This window comes from Melitaea cinxia, chromosome 9 (genome assembly GCF_905220565.1).
Source record: "Melitaea cinxia chromosome 9, ilMelCinx1.1, whole genome shotgun sequence".
NCBI lineage: Eukaryota > Metazoa > Arthropoda > Insecta > Lepidoptera > Nymphalidae > Melitaea > Melitaea cinxia.
The window spans coordinates 6,226,784-6,243,133 of NC_059402.1; the positions used below are offsets into that span (position 1 = coordinate 6,226,784).

A 16,350-nucleotide genomic window follows, 5' to 3' on the forward strand; every position below is an offset into this window, starting at 1 on the left:
AATTCCTAAAAACAGGGATAAAACGACATTTCCTGAAAATGAATCCTAGCTAGATAGATTTATCTCCCCCGAAACCCCCTAAATACTAAATTTTATGAAAATCGTTGGAGCCGTTTCCGAGATTCAGATTCTATATATATATATATACAAGAATTGCTCGTTTAATAGTATAAGATTCGACCATTGTTGATGATTATTATAAATAAATTAAAAACGAACAAACAATATGATAATATTGTTCGTTCGTCAAACAATATAATATGAACAAATAATTAAAAATAAAAATCAAATCTAAAATCGAAAAAAGTAGAGTCAAATTGCAACAGCTGCATCTTTTCCTACTGTATAGGCAAGTTATTTTACTCTTTGATGTTTTCACCATGCCGCCATATTCACACTCTCCAAGCTCCATGCACCTGACAGCGCCCAAACATACATGTTCCACATTTCTTCTACACTCCATAGTTCCACATATATAATTCGCCTGCAACGCCCGCGGCGTTTTTTACGTCAGTGGAATGGCAATTTCAGCGGTCGTGGTCGATGGCGTTGTGGGCCTTCAGTCGAACGCACCATATATATTTTTGACAGTTGTGACCATAGATAATACACTAATATATGATTAAGAGGTTGTGACAAGACTAGCAATGTGATTTTGACTTATAAATTTGGTTATATTTACAACAAAAATAAATTAAAATTAATTATAAAAATGGAAATAGATAATGACTTGCCAAGCAGTGTCCAAGCTAGGTTTAAATCGGACACTGGAGAAGAAACTGGTAGTCCCTTGGATTTACCATTAAATATAAATAAAGACCAACTAACACTGATTTGCAATGCTTTATTAAAAGAGGTATGAAACGTATATATTCTAATGCACTTTATAGAGGTAATAAATATTAAAAAATATTCCAACTGTAATGAAAATTAAATCTTAATATTCTTTTTAGGAAGACAAACATTTTTTGTTTTTTGTCAAAGATACTGAAATAACGTCAACTTTAAAAGAAGCTTTAGACGTTGCTACATTGAATTCTGAAGAAGTTGTAGAAATTATATATCAACAGCAGGCAGTGTTTAAAGTAAGACCAGTTACACGATGCACAAGGTATACATAAATATACTTAAGAAATTGATAATGAGATGCTTAAATTTTTTTTTTTTTTTTACCTATAAACAACTTTATTTTTAGCTCCATTCCTGGTCATGCAGAAGCTGTTATATCGACCAGCTTTAGTCCATCAGGAAAACATTTAGCCAGTGGTTCTGGTGACACAACTGTAAGATTTTGGGATTTAAATACACAAACACCACTACATGTCTGTAAAGGTGATTGTTGGAATTATGTTGGGTACAATCATTTGTGTTCTTGAATCATTAATTAATAATCTTTTCAGTTTTATTTATTTAGTAATACTACAATAGTTTTTTCTTTAAAAAGTATTAATTTTGCTTTCTGTAGCTCACCATATACTTTAATATATTAACTTTACAGTTTTAGTGGATATAAAAAAAAGATAATTTTAATCCAATACTTATAAGTGTCTCTTCTTAAAACAAAGTTAATGATGTAATAAAAAACATTATATTATTAAAATTTAAGGTCACACAAACTGGGTTTTGTGTATAAGTTGGTCACCAGATGGCTCAAAGCTTGCGTCAGCTTGTAAACATGGCAGAATTATACTTTGGGATCCAGTAACAGGGAATCAAGTTGGCAAAACTATGATTGGGCATAAACAATGGGTTACTGCTTTGGCTTGGGAGCCTTATATCAGGTATTAATTTTAAAACAACTGAATTTATAAATAAAATATATTTCTCATCTTTTATTTGTTTTAAAAGATGAACTAATGGTTCCTTTTGCTTAAGGAATTATTTTAAAAATTTAGCCTAAAATTATAACTGTATAATGAAAAAGTAAACATTTAAACACATATTTTCTAATGTTTTAGAAACCCAGAATGTCGTAAGTTAGCTAGTTCATCAAAAGATGGAGATGTCAGAATATGGGACACAGTGACAGGACAAACAATTTTAAGTCTAACAGGACATTCTAAAGCAGTGACTTGTGTGAAGTGGGGGGGAACAGGACTTATTTATACATCATCTCAGGATAGAACTATAAAGGTATTTTGCTGTGGTAATCATTAAATGGTTACTTACTTTATCACAACATTAATAATAATTTAGTTAATTCAGATGACTTTCAAAAGTGGCTGTGGCTTTAACATTTTTTTTTTTTTAACCAATTAAAGATCATTTTTGGTTGTCCTTATTTTAAAATAGACTGTTACACATTAAATTACTTTCAAATATTATATCTTAACAAATTGAGTAAAATTTTAAATGACTGATCGTGAAAATTACCTACTGAATTTAGAGCCTTTTGCTGATTAATATTTTTATTAAAAAAAAATATTTATCAGGTTTGGAGAGCAGAAGATGGAATACTTTGTAGAACTTTAGAAGGCCATGCTCACTGGGTAAACACTTTAGCTCTGAGTACAGACTATGTACTTCGAACGGGTCCTTTTCACCCAATATTAGATAGACTTGATGCTACAAATGATAGTAAGTTTTGACCTGTTACATAATTGGGATTAATTGAAATAAAGGAATTAATAATAAAACACAAATAAATTTTTTTAGAGACCATCTTACAACAGCGTGCACTACAAAGATATGAAGAAACATGCTCTCGGGGTGATGAGAGGCTAGTTTCAGGCTCTGATGATTTTACTCTGTTTCTTTGGCTACCAGAAAAAGAAAAACGACCCTTAGCCAGAATGACTGGCCATCAGCAGCTTATCAATGATGTTAAATTTTCACCCGATGCTAGGTAATTCAAACATTAATAATAATTTTGTTGTGATTGAATAAAATCTATGTTGTGTGATAAATTGAATCAACTAATTTCTGTTCAGGATTATTGCTTCAGCATCATTTGATAAATCTGTAAAATTATGGGAATCTTTAACTGGTAAATTTATAACAACTCTAAGAGGACATGTTCAAGCAGTGTACATGGTTGCTTGGTCTGCAGATTCTAGACTTTTGTTAAGTTCTAGTGCTGATTCAACATTGAAAGGTAATCAATATTTATATTAAATAAAAATTATATCATTCACTGATATACTTAATTTGATTATTTGAACTTTACAGTGTGGAGTTTAAAAACGAAAAAACTTGAGTTAGATTTACCAGGACATGCTGATGAGGTATATGCAGTTGATTGGTCACCTGATGGTACATATGTAGCTTCAGGGGGAAAAGATAAAGTGCTTAAACTGTAAGTTCGTATAAAATAAATATTAATAATAGTTATAAATAAGAATCTAGATGAACGTAATTTATTTAAATCTTATTTTTTTAAATTAATAATTATTTTAATAAATTAATTAAATAATATAGTAATAGTACCTGAGGTGAAGCAATAAGCTAATAACAAATACATAAATATAAGTGGAAACAACAGCTTGTCCAATTAAGTACAAAAATAACTCAAAAGTATACAATGCAAACTATTAAAGTAAGTATATTTAGCTCTAAAGTAGTGATTTTGTTTCAGGTGGCAGCACTGAAGAAAAAAGAATCAATAAGAACAAATTATTTTATTGAGAAGATACATTTGTATTATTTCTTACTAATATAAAACAAAAACTAAATGTTATTTTATTTTAATGCTCTTTTTAACATTAGCTTTAATTCCTGATGGTTCCCCACCATATTTAAATACCTCTGTTCTTGGTTCCCTTACTGCACCCTTCCTCCTTATTTTAGCCTTTCTATATTTAAGCTTATGTTTAACTCTCGGGTTTCGCTGTTCCTTCTTTCTGTGAGGAGTTAAGCCCTTATTTTTAGCAATCTGGTAAGTTATTTCCCTCTTATCGCCAACTTCTGTTATTAGAGCTTCAGGTGAATTTGATGGTTTATTCAGATCAGTTCCTATTTCATTATTATCAGAGTATCCACTTTCTTCTGACTGATCAACAATCTTGTTAACATTTTCACTTTTACTAGTAATTAAGTCATTTGTTTCATATTCATTATCATCATCAGATACTCCAGTATCGTCAGCATCGTCTTTTTCAATAGCTTTAGTTAATTTTAGTTTTTTGGTTGGGTGCTCATGTAATTGCTTGCCAGACTTACGTTTCTTACTTTCTTCCTTATCCTTAATTATTTGCAATTTTAAGTTATTCTTAACTGTATTCAATATTTTATCTATTTGTGGCTTTACTATTTCAAGATAAATAGGTTCCATTTTTTGCAACATTTGTCTATATTGATAAAGCCTTTTTATAACTGGATGATTCTGAATATTGATTTTTTGACTTTTTAGTAAAAGGTAGAAACTAATGTTTGTGCAATAATTTAAAATCAAATCATAATTGGTTTTAACAAATTTAGAAGCTGAACAATTAGGTAACTTTCCACCTTTTACAAGTTGTAAAACAGGTTGCAAGTCATCTTTAGCAACAGTTAACTTTGACTTGAAATCATCAATAAGACCTGCAAATTCCGGACTTTCTTTTTCAAGTAGTTGAAGTTTTTGTCTCTTTGACATTTGACTGATATCACTTTTTATTGTTGTCTCCTTCTCATCACTTTTTGTAACATCTTTATCAAAGAAATTAAGCGAGAAGTCATCTTCCCCAAGTTGTTCAATTAATCTTTTTTGTATGTTTTTTGCTTCTTCCTCTTCCATTAAAGCATCCTCTTCGTCTTCACCAAACCCTCCATAGTCTTGATCCACATAATCTGTAGAATAGTAAGATCTTTTTTTCTTACCCCAAGCTTTCGAGTCTGGCAAGTCATTATCTGATTTTTCCTGACCCTCCACATCACTGTCTGCCATCCCCAGGTCATTTTTATCATCTTCATCGGATTCCGAAAATCCGTATACTTCATCTTCACTGACCGAATCTTGACGTTTTCTTTTCCGTAATTTTTGCATTATCTGCTTTTCTGATGTAGAATAGTCATCTTCAGAGTCTGATGGCTCATAATTCTCTTGAAGATCAAATTTGGAATCAATTCTGCAAACAACGTGTTATTATTTATTTTTGCATTATTTAATAAATAATCACCATGCTACTAAATTACTTGCTTAAGAAAATTTATGAAAAAACGGTACAAGTTTTGAAAAAATAGAATATTTACCTTATTTTGTCTTCCATAATGTTAATTCAAATTTCAACGCAATATGTAAAAGCATGGAAAAGAACTTCCTAATAGGTTATTCAGACAATTCGTCGCATTTACTATAGATATCGTAACTCCGGTTTGAATATTCATAAAATATTTAAATTACTTTTTTCTTTAATTCAAACTGTTTACAAAACTGTATTTGTATTGAAATACTATTTAATTACAAATATTTCCATGATCACATCAATTAATTTAGTGACAAAATGACAATTGACTGATTGATGTTTTATATGTCAAAGTGACTTATCAAATAAAAAAAAATCAGAAAGTATAATTAAAAGTTTAACGATTTCATATTCGATTAAATTTAATTTTAATTTATAAATTTAAACTGTAATAATACTAAAAAAAAGAAACAAAAACTGTACCGTATTGTAGTTCTAATATTATTTAACTTCATTATTTTCCATTTTTGTCTGTTTCAAATGTTCAGTCGTTATGTTTACTTTTTTATTAAGTTTAGATAATATCTGATTTACATAAACGAAGTCGTTCTCGATTACTTTTCGATACATATTAATCACGATTATGTTATGTCAGCATAAGATTTAAATGTAAGGATTTCATATATTGTAACTTGCAACACTAATGACTACAGAGAATTTAGAAGATTCTCTTTTTTGGCGGGAAGAGAAACGCGCCATTTTTTAAAATCGTCTCCACACAACCACAAACATTTCGAGAAGTACTTCAAATCATTAAGCAGACGATTGACGAGGAATACTCTCCCTACATTGAATTAAGGTGATTTATACAGTTGGTGCCTGGGATTAAATCGATTATTAAATGGAAAATTTTCAAATTTTAATAGGAATGACCATGTTAAAAAATAAGCATCCGATTGTTATAATAAAAGACGAAAATAAACAACAGTTTTATAAATTCTATATGGTACTGGTGTTTTATTTTTAAACCCTCGATTTTATGTAAATATTAGGTAAAATAGAATTAATTTGAAATCAAAATTTTAATACGTAACTCAAAAAAATATTACATATTCTTAATGTACATACTTGTTACTTTTTGATGAAAATTAATGATAAATAGATATAAAATACTTTTCACACTATTTCCACCAATTTATCAATACAATCTGTTTATATTAATAAATAAGTGGAAAAAGTGAAAAGTACATACAGTATATTATTTGAATAATAATCATTCTGGTAAAAAAAAAGAAATAAACAGCGCCATCTGTAGTATTATTATAGAAATAAAAGTGTGTGTGCACGCCATCTGTTGGTGGGGGAAATCATGATACATGAATTTTAATTTCTGAGTGGCGTAAGGCGTTTCTATAGTCTATACCAGCAGTGATGCCATATCTACCAACTTTTTGGTAGATCTACCAATTTTCACTTCAGTCTACCTATCTACCGCCTTAGACCTAAAAACTACCAATTTTTGTAAATTAGTTTGTCATATCACCACTGAATTATTTTTAGGACTATGCCCAGAAAACATAACCGAATTGGACAGAGAGTGGGAGACATTTCATTTCACAGAAAAAAATGTGCATCCTACACCTGGAGAATTCTGGGATCATGTTTCATCCATTAAAAAAGGAGACAGGTCTCCAATGTTTCCCCTGCTATGCGAATTCGTGAGAAAATTACTCGCACTTCCATATAGTAGCGCTAACGTTGAGAGATTGTTTTCTGCAATTAATAATATGAACCGTACCGTAAACAGTAGGCAAATTCTCGAGCACAGCCTCAAAATGGCGATCCATAATAGGGATGCGAATGTTATTGACGATGTGCTCGCGAAACTGGCGGCGGGCGCTGTTTAAGAAAAATGAGAGTGGCCGTCGACAATGCGGTAAATTAACAATGTAGAGTAACACAATGTGAAGTATAAAGCTTGTAGTGTGTTATAAAATAGTAATGGAGCATGTAGCAAAAAAAAAAAAGAAAAAACCCATAGCTGTAAATAATTATCTTAATTATTAATCTACATAAATATATATGTATATATAGGTATATATATCTCTCACGGTCAGTTTTGGATTCACCATCGAATTAGAGAAAATAAGCTTTAGTTCGTAATTTGAAGCATGCAATGTTGAAAATAATACGCCTCAACGCTTGAAAATTAAAAAAGGCATGGGCACTCAAGAGTCTATAGATGTTAACATTAAAAAAAAAAAAAAAAAAAAAAATATATATATATATATATATATATATATATATATATATATATGAAAACCTTCCAGAGAAATATAATTTGCACGGATACTCTAGAGGGATCGTTGCGTACTAAAAGATTCATAGCAAACATCGGGCAGCCTAGCGCAGAACATTTAAATTTTTCAATAAAAATATGTATAATTTCCAAAAATAAACATTTTTAGAACAGTTCATGCATTTTTAATCTTAAAAAATCTTCTACATTGAGGTGGTAGATCTACCAATTTTGCATTTTACATTCTACCAACTTCTACCAACATTTGGCACATAATCTACTAATTTTCTAAAATTCGGGTTGGCAACACTGTATACCAGTATATAAGTGTCTACAAAAGTGTCTATTTGTCTAATCTATATTATCTATGGGCTGAACTGTAAATTAACTAATTTGCATTTTGCAGTAATGTACTAATTTTATTACAAATAAAAATTAACCTATATAATATTTTCGCCGAATTAAATAGGTTATTTTTCCGTTTTTATTACTATTGTTATTTAAGAAGTATCGATGAACTTTATGTAAAATCATAGTAACTATATCATTTATTTATATAATGGTGTTTTTTACAAAAATAATTGTATTTTACATATTTATTACTGGTTCTAGTATTTTATCAGACAAAAACTTAGTAAATAAAGACCAATTACATTCAAATAAAATTGACGAATGTCAGCGATGTAAAGTACTGACGGATTCTTTTAAAAAATGGCTAGATGAAACATCTCGAGGTAAACACGAAGGTGGTGACGCTGCCTGGGAGGAAGCGAAACTAAAATCCTACGCTCGAAGCGAAATGAGATTAGTTGAAATACAGGAACAATTGTGTTCCGAATTAAAAAGCCATCAAGATGAGTGTTATGCTCTGTCAGAAGAAGCGGAAACACTCCTAGAACAGTGGTGGTTCCACGAACATCAATCCTCTTTAGACTTATTCACTTGGTTGTGTATAGAAAGCTTACAGTACTGTTGTCCTACAAACCACTATGGTGAATTGTGTAGTCCTTGTCCTCATAAAATTAATAACAAAATATGTAATGGAAACGGAAAATGTAATGGTGATGGTACACGTAAGGGTGATGGTAAATGTATCTGTAAAAAAGGATTTACAGGAGCTGGTTGTGATGAATGTGCTGCAAATTTTTACAATATAAGTGAAGAATGTAAGCCTTGCCATCGAGCATGTGATGGATGTTATGGTGATCGAGAAGATTCTTGTATGAAATGTGCTACAGGATGGAGCATGGATTCGGGTGTATGTGTTGATGATAATGAATGTTCAGATTCATCTATTTGCAATAGTAATGAGTATTGTATAAATAAAGTTGGGTCATATGATTGTAAATACTGTGATAAAACATGCCAAACTTGTGAGGGTCCCAGTGCCTCAAGTTGTACATCTTGCTTTCCCAATCATGTTTTATGGGTTGGTGAATGTATAAGTAATGAATTTTACAGACAGGTTTTAATAAATACTGTTATACGAATAGCTTCATATATAAGCTTAGTGATATTAGCAATATTCATTTTTAGAAAAACTAAATTTTTATCTGTTATTATTTTAATAGCATCAATGGCAATTGTTTACCTTGAAGATACTTCTAAGATTAATTTATTTAAAATTATCAATACTTTTATGCAAAAACAAATTTAATAAAACAAGTTCAAAAGGTGTATTAAAAATACATTTTATTGTGAAAGGTACATAACTACATTTTAGTATCAATTATATACAAAAATTAAATAAAAATAACCAAAGTTTAATTACATTACAGCATATACCTGCCAAAAATTCATAAGTGTAATACAATACCAATATAGAATAAGAAAAGTGACAGAAAATTAATACAATTATATTGTGTACACAACCATTCCTATCTAATGTCTTATGTAATTAAATATTTGTAAATAAACAATTTCAGTTCAATTATTTATTCGGCGTTTTTTTTCACTAAAAAAAATTGTAAATCTCATTATTGGGAAAACTAAATTAATCATGAAATGAAAATCTAAACCATTTTAATTTTACCATTAAGTTTACAATAATATAATATTTTTTTTTTTTTTGATTTACATACTTATACGACCATCCATTTTAAAGTTTAAATTACCAATAAAAAATATTACACCCCAAAATACCTATTTTTTACCTTGACAAAACCAATATATTCAATACCTAATATATATTTTTTTGTTTTGCTTTAAACTTTAAAAAATAAATCTTGTTTGAGCTGCTATGTGGCTTTGAAGTCCATTATAATTTGAATTCATTATCGTGGTTGAAATTCGCGTAAACATTAGAAAATACTGCATACACTTATAAAATATATGAAACATGAAACAAAATTAATTCTAACTTATATAAAATATTTTATCCGATTATACTTTTCAAACATAAAATAATTAGGTTTTTATTTGTTGAAAAAGGAATAATCAAATGGACAAGATGAACTTGGTACTTGCCTGCAGGGAATCTTTGGTGAGAAAAATCTCAGTACATAGATAAAAAGAAATGTCTTCTAAACTAAGGGACAAATAATTATATTACTCAACGAAATAAAAATACATATTTTTAACGTTAATGATTATCAACAAAATCTCTACAAATTCTAAACGGAACAAACTCTAAAATTTTCGTATTTGGTAGATTGTCATAATTACATTAAGTACTAATTTAACACCGTAAAAACTACTCGTGAATAATATTCAAGAATGTTATGCTACCAGTTTTAACCTTTTAACATGCAGGCAGTTTCTTGTATATTACTATTTTATTTATTCAAGTGAACATAATACTATCATATGCACGACTAGTCATTTAATGCTGTTATATGGAATTGAGATGACAAATACAGCTCAAATTCTATTATTTACGGAGTTTACGTTTCATTAACCGACTTCAAAACAAGGAAGAGGTTACTAAATTCGACCTTATATTTATATTTTTTTATGTATGTTCGGGGATAACTCCGTCGTTTATGAACCGATTTTGATAATTCTTTTTTTGTTAGAAAGGAGATATCCCTAGTTTGGTACTATGATAAGGAAACCAAGATCTGATGATGGGATCCCAGAGAAATCGAGAGAAACTCTCGAAAATCCGCATACATTTTTACTGGGTACCGATTTTAATGATTTTTAATTTAATCGAAAGCCGATGTTTATCATGTGGTCACATTTAAATTTCGTCGAGATCTGATTACAACTTTTGGAGTAATCTTTGATAATGCGAATTTACTTGACTATTTTTTCATCTACCTACGTTGTATTACTTGATATAATTGAAGTCAGTTTTTCTTCGTTTGCCTGCAAACACAATTATTATTACATTATAAAAAAAAATAGCCTACGAAGTTATTAATATCAGTCCGTTGTATTAAGCTAACGTTTTAAATTTTCGGTCCCTTTAAAATACTTACTGAGCGCAAATAAAGTGTTTACACATCATAGGTATATTTCCTACAAACATTAGCGTTCAAATTTACTTGTTCAGTTTTTGTATGTAGTGTTCATATGTTAAGTAGGTAACTTTAAAATATCAAATAATGTACTTAAATATAACGGAAAATCGTATTCATAAATGTAGTGTCTAATTTTTTTCTAAGTTATATTATTTAATAAGCGGCAAATAGGTTGTAGATAAATCATTGGTTCAATAAAACATAGTTACCTACTTTCCACAGAATCATAATTTTGTGCAAAATATATCCTAGAAGATACTACATTACTACGTTCAGTCTGTTAAATTTTTATGGAATGTAAAAAACGATTGCAATATAAAAGGCATGCAAATATATATAATAGAAATACAAATATACTTACATAGTTGTATACATAAGATTTTTTAACCTTGTCACTTAGCATAATTATGTAAAAAAAATTATATAAATTTAATAATTTACTATAGCTGACCTTTACTTAAAAAAAATACTATCAATTATTATTAATTGTGGTTCCTTATGTGATTATTAGAATTGCAACTGTAATGTGACAGAATTGACATTCATTTATAGTTTTTCAAGTCATGTCAAGGATTTAGAACTTTTAATTATTTCGTAATAAATTATAATAGTTTTAATAATACTTGTAATTATATATACTTTTAATGACTTAGGATTTACATAAGTAAGACCTTTAAGATTATCTAAAATTTAAAAGACTAATTACAGTGAAACGGTCAAAATTGGTATTAAATGGTCGAACTAAATTCTTAAAATCTATTTTCTTTGCAAATGCTTTTACCGTAACTCTAGTAACAGAAAATGCAAAAACATTTGAAAGTGTTCCTTACTTCCGTTGTTTTAGTTTGTTATAGAAAAAAACCATAACTTAATGTGATACATATTGTAAGTACTGTGAAAAATGTTGGGGATTCGAAACACACTATATATCAAGTAATTTTATGCATAAAGATGAACACTTGGATAAATTTCGTTCATGGTTTCATATATATGGTTAAATGACACAAAAAAAAAAACAATTAAAAAAATAACTGGTCTGGGCTGTTTGATAATGAATGATGACTTGGAGCGTTTACAGCATACCTAACAGATGTAAAATCTCTGTTTGCTGCTGTTCATTTCGTCAAGAACAATTAGTGCGTGGATGCGTACACACACAATCAAAAAATATAGTAGTCACACGCTTTTGGTACGTTGTTTGTTTATAAAGTTAGTCATCAAACGACACACAACTTTGTCGCGAAGTGGTGAGTTAGTAAATAAAAAATTTGCGGGGAGCAGTCGCTGCAGCAGCTCATAGGATTAATAGATTATCCGTCGCAAATAACTCAAGCAGTTTATTATTTCTGATGCATGTGACATCGTAGTTGTCATTTTTTTATTCGTTGTTACATATTCTGTTGTTGATTCTTATGGTTTCAACAAACGAATGCGGAGTTAACTATTCGTTACTTCTCGTTAGTTATATTGAGGAAGGAGTGGATAGGTTAGGTAGGTACCACGACGGTGCGGTTCAGTCGAGCGGCGGCGGCGGGTTGGCGTGCGGGCGGTGCGCGGACAGGTGCTGCGCCAGGTGGCGCTGCTGCAGCAGCGTGTAGAGGATGCCGGCCTGCGCCATGGCGTCCACGACGGTGCGGTTCAGTCGAGCGGCGGCGGCGGGTTGGCGTGCGGGCGGTGCGCGGACAGGTGCTGCGCCAGGTGGCGCTGCTGCAGCAGCGTGTAGAGGATGCCGGCCTGCGCCATGGCGTCCACGACGGTGCGGTTCAGTCGAGCGGCGGCGGCGGGTTGGCGTGCGGGCGGTGCGCGGACAGGTGCTGCGCCAGGTGGCGCTGCTGCAGCAGCGTGTAGAGGATGCCGGCCTGCGCCATGGCGTCCACGACGGTGCGGTTCAGTCGAGCGGCGGCGGCGGGTTGGCGTGCGGGCGGTGCGCGGACAGGTGCTGCGCCAGGTGGCGCTGCTGCAGCAGCGTGTAGAGGATGCCGGCCTGCGCCATGGCGTCCACGGTGCCGGCCGCCAGCTGGTCGGCACGCAGCTTGCCACCCGCCAAGCTAGGCCGCAGCAGCGTGGGCCCGAACACCGTCGCCAGGTTATGCAGCGACATCTTGTTCTCGCTCTCGTGCTGGTTCACCCTGTCGTCGGAATCACCACCGTAATTACATAAATGCTTTAAAGAGATACGTGAGAATATATTCAATGAGATTCTCAACTAATACATTATATTCTTATATATTCACTTCAGCCTGTAATATCCCACTGCTGGGCATAGGCCTCTTTCCCCATGTAGGAGAAGGATCAGAGCTTAATCCACCACGCTACTCCAATATGGGTTGGCGGATATATTCTCTTTTACTATGAGTAACGATCGCTATCAGGTGTACATGATACGAACCGAGACCGACGGCTTAACGTGCTCTCCAAGGAACGGTGGGGAGTCCCACAAGGACTGCACAAACACTCAGACCGCGGCCAAAATCCGTATGGCCTATACAAATGTTTGTCATGTGCGGAGACCCGGCAACTATCAGCGCAACAGCTACAAACCAGTGCTGTGACTGTTGCGTCAACGCGTAGTCAACAAAATAACAGTACAGTACGCCTTAATTATATTAACAAGACTAATATTAGCTACTTACTTGACAAAATGGTTCAAGAGGAAATCGATACAATTCTTATTTAGATCTGGTAGCTGAGCGTAACATTTAAGGAGTGCATGACGGCGTGTGTGAGCTGGCCCTGAATCCGAGGAAGCTCCGGCCCCCTAAGTGTAAAAAATATATCTAAAAACTTTATATTTATTGTCAAAAATATAATAAATTTACTTTTATATCGAATGTAGTTCAGTAATCAAAACTGTAACTTTTATAAAAACACCTATAAGTAATACTTGTTACAGCACAGTGCTTCTACAAGATATATTATAATATATATATCTACAAGACATATTTTTGATAAATTTTGTAATAACCAAATATCCAGCAAATTGAAAAGAAGAGAGATAACATGACATCTGGGTAAAGTATCTTCATTTTAGACTATTACAAGATAGTACAGAAGAGTAATTAAAGAATGTATCAACTTCATGTGAAATTAGTATCAAATAAAACTAATTCTTTGAGTTGTAAAACTAACCTGCGTGGATCCCCAAGCCCGTAGCAGTTCAGGATACAAGGCGTCAGTGAACAATGCCTCTGGCAGTTCACGTAAGTACAGTTTCAGAATACCCGTCACGGAGTGTACATCAACTTCTTTTAATAGCTGCTCTGCTTCGTATGCATCTAAAAATATATTAATTATTATACAATTCTTTTCTAGTTTCAGGGTAGGATACCTAAGGTAGGTAGTATGTATGTAACTGGTAGGTACTGACTGGTCTCGAAGCTCTTTTTAAGTCGGTTGAGGTCGGAGGCGCTGCCGGACACGCGGTAGATGCCCACCTCGCTGATGCCGCGCCGTTCCACCTCGCGCACGCACGCACTTATTATGAACGGGATGTTGCGCTTCTCACGCCTGTGGAGGGTTTTATAATTATACTAGCTACCCGGACAGACTTCGTTCTGTTAAAAGTTAGTAGTAAAAATATTTTTACGAAGTGACTTATGACTTTTATGAGGATTAATAATTATGCCTTTTTTTCACTGGGAAATGCTTTTACGCACCCCGCCGACGAAGCCGGCGGGAGTATGGGGCTCCCGGAACGGAGTAAACTAAAACCCAGCGTTGCCCTCATCGTCATAGCGGGGCCCCATGCATCGCCCCAAAGCTGCATCGCTTTCGCATGCTACCGTGACGCCTCGATGAGGATTATGTATGCCTAGTAATAATATGCTTAGTAATAATATGAACGATTGCAACTATGACATCATTACAATTGACGATAACAATAATCAGAGAAGGGAAGAAGGGAGGAATCAGGAAACAGCCAAACAACCTTACAGAAGATCACTGCTTAATAATACTACTAGTGTGTAAGGTGGCCAGAGCTCCCGGTGGATCGGGGGTAGGGACGCGCTTACGATGCTTCTGGTGTTGCAGACGTCCTTAGGCTACGGTAATAGCGTACCATGAGGTGAGTCGAACGTTGGTTTGCCGACCTAGTCGTATAAAGGACGGGCCAGTCGCGGAGCGGCACTCACTTGGCGACGTGCGTGATCTTGGCGCCGAAGAGCGCGCCGGGCTTGGCGCTGGGCACGTGGCGCGCCGAGCGCTCCGGCGGCAGCAGGCGCACGCGCAGCGGCAGCGAGCCGCCGCCCACGCACACCGCGCGCGACACGCTCTCGCCCACCCACTCGCGCGACAGCTGCCACAGAGGGACAACGCACCGGTGTAGGCAGGGTTCGAGAGCAGTGTCAAACAGTTCAGTCGGAAAACAACTCAGTGGTCAACTCAAGTATAATGATTACTGAGCTAGGGTACGGCAGGAATTTTCTGATACAAATATGAAGCAGCCCGACTGGGGTAGTACCTCGATCCTACAGAAGACCACAGCTAAATAATACTGTTTTCAAGCAGTTCTGTGTTCTTGTTGGTTAGTAAGGTGACCAGAGCTCCTAGGGGGGAGGAGGGACCGGAGATTGGGTCGGCAACGCGCTTGCGATGCTTCTGGTGTTGCAGGCATCTATAAGCTACAGTAATCGCTTGCCGTCAGGTGAGTCGTACGCTTGTTTGCTGACCTAGTTATATAAAAGAAAAGGAAAAACCCTTGGTAATCTTTTAAAAATTTAAAGTCACATACAAGATAAAACGCAATAGTAGACCATGAAATGATCAGGACAAACACGAGACAGCCAATCGTGCATGCCAAAACCACCACATGCAACCGGCTCACAATATTTGTAGCTGTATCTATTTACAGGACGGGCGGGTCAAGACATAGTCGAGCTTTATTCAATCCCATGCCTTTTCATCATTAAGGTATTCATTGGTGTTATTGTGGCTTTACTGCATAAAGCTCCCTGAGTAATTATTTTGAAATTCATTAAAGGCAGAGATTGAAGCGCAGCCAGAATCTTATTATATATTAAGATAGACATTCCTATAAAGCAGGGGTATAAATAAGAAAATAAATAATAAACTAAGAGATAAATTATTTTATAGTGCCCCCTTTGAGCAATCTTTTAATGAATATAAGTTGATGTTCACAAGTTGTAGTCGAGAGTCCTTATAGATTAAATGACAAATAACCCCCCCAAGCCTCTACACAACGTTACCATTTTTTTTTTAGGTCTCTTACCGGTATTTAGTATTGTAGCGCCCACAAAAGGGGGCGTTATCGCCCACTTTGGGAAACACTGCTATAAAGGAACTACTTTTTTCCTGAGCCGGCATTTAGAAAATATTAATTTGATGTCGTTCCTGAGTATTACATCATTTGAGGCATGTCGATCACTACGACTAACAAATAAATGCTTTTTCCGTATGTACATTATATTTTCAAAACAAAACTGCGATGCAAAGGTCAAGATGTTGATCTCTTTAAACTTCTCCT

At 33.9% G+C, this 16,350-nt stretch overlaps 4 protein-coding genes across 4 annotated transcripts in view; 2 read left to right on the forward strand and 2 right to left on the reverse strand.

The window, feature by feature from the left end:
• The first annotated feature begins 668 nt into the window (after positions 1 to 668).
• Positions 669 to 3,671, forward strand: LOC123656367 (notchless protein homolog 1). The gene is made up of 10 exons (XM_045592058.1): positions 669 to 856; positions 954 to 1,111; positions 1,196 to 1,332; positions 1,607 to 1,781; positions 1,959 to 2,133; positions 2,433 to 2,577; positions 2,656 to 2,845; positions 2,931 to 3,094; positions 3,169 to 3,295; positions 3,575 to 3,671. The coding sequence occupies exons 1-10, from the start codon at positions 713 to 715 to the stop codon at positions 3,585 to 3,587; spliced, it is 1,428 nt and encodes a 475-aa protein (XP_045448014.1). The 5' UTR covers positions 669 to 712; the 3' UTR covers positions 3,588 to 3,671.
• Positions 3,355 to 5,451, reverse strand: LOC123656366 (something about silencing protein 10). The gene is made up of 2 exons (XM_045592057.1): positions 5,170 to 5,451; positions 3,355 to 5,045 (listed from the first exon to the last, which is right to left on the reverse strand). Exons 1-2 carry the CDS (start codon positions 5,184 to 5,186, stop codon positions 3,674 to 3,676), a joined length of 1,389 nt encoding a protein of 462 aa, XP_045448013.1. The 5' UTR covers positions 5,187 to 5,451; the 3' UTR covers positions 3,355 to 3,673.
• A 1,277-nt stretch (positions 5,452 to 6,728) lies between these two features.
• LOC123656594 (cysteine-rich with EGF-like domain protein 2) lies at positions 6,729 to 9,338 on the forward strand. Its single transcript, XM_045592264.1, has 2 exons — positions 6,729 to 6,820; positions 8,014 to 9,338. Exons 1-2 carry the CDS (start codon positions 6,729 to 6,731, stop codon positions 9,056 to 9,058), a joined length of 1,137 nt encoding a protein of 378 aa, XP_045448220.1. The 3' UTR covers positions 9,059 to 9,338.
• Positions 9,339 to 12,182: 2,844 nt separating this feature from the next.
• Positions 12,183 to 16,350, reverse strand: part of LOC123656680 (active breakpoint cluster region-related protein) — a 29,278-nt gene continuing 25,110 nt past the window's right edge. Inside the window, exons 17-21 of the mRNA XM_045592338.1 lie at positions 14,999 to 15,162; positions 14,233 to 14,372; positions 13,995 to 14,140; positions 13,499 to 13,623; positions 12,183 to 12,994 (exon numbers count right to left, since the gene is read on the reverse strand). Coding sequence (XP_045448294.1) covers positions 12,754 to 12,994; positions 13,499 to 13,623; positions 13,995 to 14,140; positions 14,233 to 14,372; positions 14,999 to 15,162 — 816 coding nt within the window. The 3' untranslated portion in view covers positions 12,183 to 12,753. The remainder of the gene's footprint in view (positions 12,995 to 13,498; positions 13,624 to 13,994; positions 14,141 to 14,232; positions 14,373 to 14,998; positions 15,163 to 16,350) is intronic.